This window comes from Perissodus microlepis, chromosome 11, assembly GCF_051167445.1.
Source record: "Perissodus microlepis isolate ML-2025 ecotype Zambia chromosome 11, ASM5116744v1, whole genome shotgun sequence".
In the NCBI taxonomy this organism is placed as follows: domain Eukaryota; kingdom Metazoa; phylum Chordata; class Actinopteri; order Cichliformes; family Cichlidae; genus Perissodus; species Perissodus microlepis.
This window is the reverse complement of record NC_140471.1, coordinates 20,629,692-20,634,618: the sequence shown is the minus strand read 5'-3', so window position 1 is coordinate 20,634,618 and position 4,927 is coordinate 20,629,692. Positions and strand designations below refer to the sequence as shown.

The 4,927-nt window shown below is 45.0% G+C and overlaps 1 protein-coding gene across 1 annotated transcript; it reads left to right on the top strand.

The window, feature by feature from the left end:
* gem (GTP binding protein overexpressed in skeletal muscle) lies at positions 1-2,571 on the top strand. The gene is made up of 4 exons (XM_084944938.1): positions 1-843; positions 1,217-1,293; positions 1,378-1,582; positions 1,670-2,571. Exons 1-4 carry the CDS (start codon positions 486-488, stop codon positions 1,951-1,953), a joined length of 924 nt encoding a protein of 307 aa, XP_084801064.1. The 5' UTR covers positions 1-485; the 3' UTR covers positions 1,954-2,571.
* The last annotated feature ends 2,356 nt before the right edge of the window (positions 2,572-4,927 follow it).

The window sequence follows — 4,927 nt, the reverse complement described above, 5'->3', positions numbered from 1 at the left end:
TTGTGTGACCTCCCCCCGCCCCCATCCGTCTATATAAACTGCAGGGAAACCCCATCAGGGCATTAAGAGACTTCACTCAGCTGGAGATTACCGAGGGATGAGGCTGCAGACACATCAAGAAGGCAGAAGCTGTAAATTTCGCACCGGGATTTATCCAGAAAGTGTGTTTTATTTGTATTTTTGGAAATGCACGAATTAAACTTTGAAATCGGTGTTCCGCAGAAACAGGTTTAAGCAGCATATTGAGGTCGTGGGCGCCGAGTTAATGCAGTAGACACCAACAGGGGGGGACTTCTGATTATCTGAGACTAAGTTTAGTCACCTTTAATCCCAGAGAAACGAGACGCTTCTGGTTCACCTGAAAAGGATAAAAAGCTTCTGAAGTGTCTTTTAAGAAGTAAGAAGGCTGTTTGTTTCTGTGCTGGAAGAGGTTTAATCCCACCGCTGTGTATAATCCAGTCCATCCCGATTTTGCCGCCGGCACCATGCTGTCCAGTGTGCGCCGTCACAGCCTCCGCCTGCAGAACGAGCTCCACCGGTGGAGCATCTGCGACGCGGGCAGCCACCCGCTCTCGGACAGCCTCCTGGCGAGGGTCCCCGCCTGCATCTCTCGCTCCAAATCCTGCGCCAGCTCCGCCGGGGAGTCGGACGGGAGCAGAGGGAGCTGGTCCTCCTCGGACTCAGTCATCTCCACCGACTCCGCCGGGGAGCACTCCGCGGAGCCCGGGAGACCGTATCGGGTGGTGCTGCTGGGAGCCAGCGGGGTCGGTAAGACGGCTTTCGCCAGCATCTTCGCCGGTGCAGCGGACAGCATGGACAGCGACGACTGCGAGCTCTGTGGAGGTGAGAGAAAGACCTTATTAAAGTGCCCGAGAAAGTTACACTTCTATTCTTCCTGTAATACTCGTGTATATATTGTTATATGAATATATATAAAATAACATAGTAGTAGAAATCATAAAGTAGAAGAAATAAATTGTATTTATTCTACTTTGTATAGTGCATATTTGTCTTCTATTTTTGCATTGTAGGTTAGGTTAGCTGCCCTGCTATAACAATGTAAATTTACAATAACAATGTAAATTTCCCTGCTATGGGTTTAATAAATCTTATTCTATAATAAAACCTTAGCACTGCAGTTATTCTAATAATAATGCTGTTTGACGTTTTGCTGATTTCACTAAGATCTAAGTGTTTGATTCCTGTTTAAATTCAGATGAAGTGACTGAAAAGGAAATTGAAGTGGATGGAGAGCCTGCCTCTATAACTCTGATTGACACCTGGGATTCAGAGGTGAGTTTTTTTTACAAAATGAATCAAAGAAGAGACTTCACCTGCCTGCGTGTGAGCACACTAAGCCCTGTGTGTGCTTTGCAGACTGACAGTGAATGTGTGTACGAGCGGTACATGCAGACTGGGGATGCCTACCTGTTGCTGTACTCTATAACTGACCGGGCCTCATACCTGAGAGCATCTGAGCTCCGGATAACCCTGCGTCGCTTCCGCCCTGCCCAGAACACACCGATTATCCTTGTGGGAAACAAGTGTGACCTGGTGCGACGCAGAGAGGTGTCAGTGAGCGGTAAGGAGGCCTAATCTGAGTCTGTTTATGCTTCTCTTCTTTTGATAAGCTGATCAAGTGCCTGAAACTGTCTCCTCCCTGTTTCAGAGGGTCGCGCTTGTGCCGCTGTGTTCGACTGCAAGTTCATCGAGACTTCGGCCGCCATGCAGCACAACGTCTGGGAGGCTTTCCGCGGCATAGTGCGACAGCTACGTCTACGACGGGACTCCAAAGAAGCCAACAAACGCCGCAGGCACAGGAGCTGCACTACCCGCCGAGAGAGCATCCCTATGAAAGCCAAACGTTTCCTTGACAAAGTGGTGGCAAAGAACAACCCCAGCGTGGCGTTCTGGCTGAAATCCAAGTCCTGCCATGATCTCTCTGTGCTGTAGGAGCCTGATGGATGAAGCCAGATCTACATCACACCTTTGAGCAGGAGAACAAGTTACTAGGTGGAGGATAAGCCTACATCTGAGGTGGCTACAAAGTTGGATGGTTCACACGCAGCCTTCACGGTGTTCACATCCACCCTCCAAACAGCCGGGACGGTGTTAGGAACGCGTTGCAATCCAGCACAGACTGAGAGGACTCGGCTTAGATTGTCTGCCTTTGAAATGAACTTTGTTAGAGGCCTCGTGTCTGTGTGACAGAAATGTCTAAGATTAGAGACCAGCTGATGGAAACTGAGAAAAGGAAGTTATTTATTTATTTATTTTGTTGTTTGTGTTTCGAACAAACTCATTTCAACAGCCTTTTCTCTCCTTTCTTCTCTTTTTTCCTGATCAGTTTGCTCCGATTCTCGCCAAATTTTGACTGTTGATCCCAAAGTGCTATGATTTGTAAGCTACTTTGTGCAGTTAATGTCTTTGATTATGTGTACGATGATCTTTTGACAGTTACTTTATTTATACGTGTCGTATTTTGCACTTGTTGTACATAAAAACCACATTGATAATGTATCTTTTTTTTGTTTTAAGTGTTGCTTGATGAAATAAAGTGACATAACAGCATTTGGAAGGGAAAAAAAATAGCACTCTTTTGTCTGCCATCTCCACATCACTGATGAGAAATGATAATAGGTGACTCAGCTTTGACACAAAGGAGACACACTTGCACAAATAGGGTCTCGCAGCAACACTGCGCTGATGCAGGATGAGTCAGGTGGTGACATTAAACCTGAACTTACTTCAGCAACATTAGTCCCCTGCGCGTCTGATTGGGTACGGTGATTTGGCTCCCAGTGTGGCACCTGACAAGCTCTCGAGCTCGGTGTTGTTGGGAAAACGGTCAAATGCAGAAAAATGTGTTGCCAAGGTAACATTCAGAGGAAGTGTGTGTGTTTGGTTCAGAGAGCGTCGGGCAGATGGTGTTGGCCGCAATACCGGGCTGTGTGCACATACAGAGCCACGCTTTACATAACAGAGTCACTTCCAGCTTCATCCGCTGAACCATCGACTCTCCAGTCATAGGTTCTGGTTAAATAGCGAGGCCTGTGAAACAGTGACTCACTCGCAGCCTGTTTTCCTACAGAGTCACACAGTTTTGTGGTTTGTGTGTCCAAGCAGCTCTCCACAGCTTGTAAACCTCTCAGCTCAGGATGACTTTATGCATCAGGTCATATAACAGATAATTCCAGCTGATACGTGTGAGGTTGGGTCATAAAGATGAAGCCTTTAAGACGCCTTCTTTTTCCTGTTTTTACAGTTTCATGTGCGTCTTGACCTCTTGAATTGACCTCAAAGCTTTGCATTCCCATGAGGCAGTGGATTGTCAGTGCAATCAGCGAGTCGGTCCTATTGTCTACGCATAGCTCCTTATCAGGCGCTGCTGCTGATGGAAAATCTGCCAGGAAGCACAGCAATGGTGCATAGGTCAAAGTCTAAGAGGTAATCAGAAACTTAAACAATGAGCAGCGAAGAAATGAGAACGATTACACAAATTTACCCCCCTCGTTTTCCCCGCTTCTTGTTCTATTTTTGTCCAGAATTCACGTACATGCCGGCTAAAATTCACAAATGCTTTGCTGAGACGTTCCCTTTAAAGAGTTTGTTGTTTTACAAACTCTAATCAGCACTCTACAAATCCACAAGCAGTTGAGTGTTTCAATAAAACCCCCATCTTACTTTAATAGATAGGTGTTTTATTGAATTCTTTATTTATAATTGTTCTTTTCTTCCTGTCTTTGTTGCTTTTGTCTGCTGCTTTCCCATTGGTCAGCTTGGCAGAAGGGCAGGGTGATTAGACAATCATTAGATCCAATAAAACATTGCTGGTTAGTGGCTGGTTAACGTTTGACCAGGACAGGATGGAGCTGCTCAGATCAGTCTGACGAGTGTCTCAGTTGCTCTCTCCTCTAAGGTAAGCCACCTCGCTCTCTTGTCTCCCAAGTTTCAGGTTTGTTTCAGGAGAATTGGGAGAATTATTTTTCGGGTGTGTCGCCAGAAACAAACAGGACTGCTTGTGTTGGTTTTTATAGATTGTGCGATGACGGGTTTAAAATGTTCTCAGATTATCGCTGAAGGGCCATGATCTTGACTTGACTTTGGCAGGGCCTTAGATAAGGTGTTGGCATATTTTACTGCCTTACTGCTCTCCTTCTTCCTGGGTTGTTCTCAGCATTTTAGAATAGGAGGAAGGTAAGTGAACGGGACTTTAAATTTGGTATTATAGCAGCTGAATATAGCCAGACAAAGGTCATCCAGTCATTGATCTAAGAGGATAAAGCGAGAGGGGCCTGTAGCTTTGGATCCATGTTTGTGTATTTATCCCAGCTTCAATTTAATCAAGTGTCAAACGTCTGTTAGTTTCTCCTCTGGATACCAGTTAAGTCGCTGTAGGTGGACGTTTAGAAACTAGTGACACTGCTGAGGGACTTGCCAGTTAAAGGTCTGCTTCGCAGCAGATGTTAGTTAACAACATGGAGACAGATATTCTTATAAAAACCTGCAGAAAAATAAGGTGTTCAGACAATGGGGTGACTTCAAAAGTGTCCTTTGGCACAAAAAAGGTCATTTGGCTCGACTCAATGTCACCTTCACTCAACCCTATGACTTTACCCTTCTGTTTCGCTTGCACTTTACAGCTCCAGAATCTCTACATATCTTATTTACCAACTTAAAAGAATTAAAAGTGTGATTTTTCTTTAATTGTCAGTAGCAACTGTCACATTATTTCTTTAGTAAACAAGCATTACTCTGGCCTTATAACTTGGATGCTTCTGCATTCAGTGCATTCTGTGTAGTACATTTTTTTCGGGGGAAACGGTTACTTTAAATGCAAAATGCAGGAAAATCTACAGATTCATTGAAGTTATGTTTATTCAAGCGTCTGAGGAGACAGCCGTAAAGTCATTGCACTGGTTTGGTG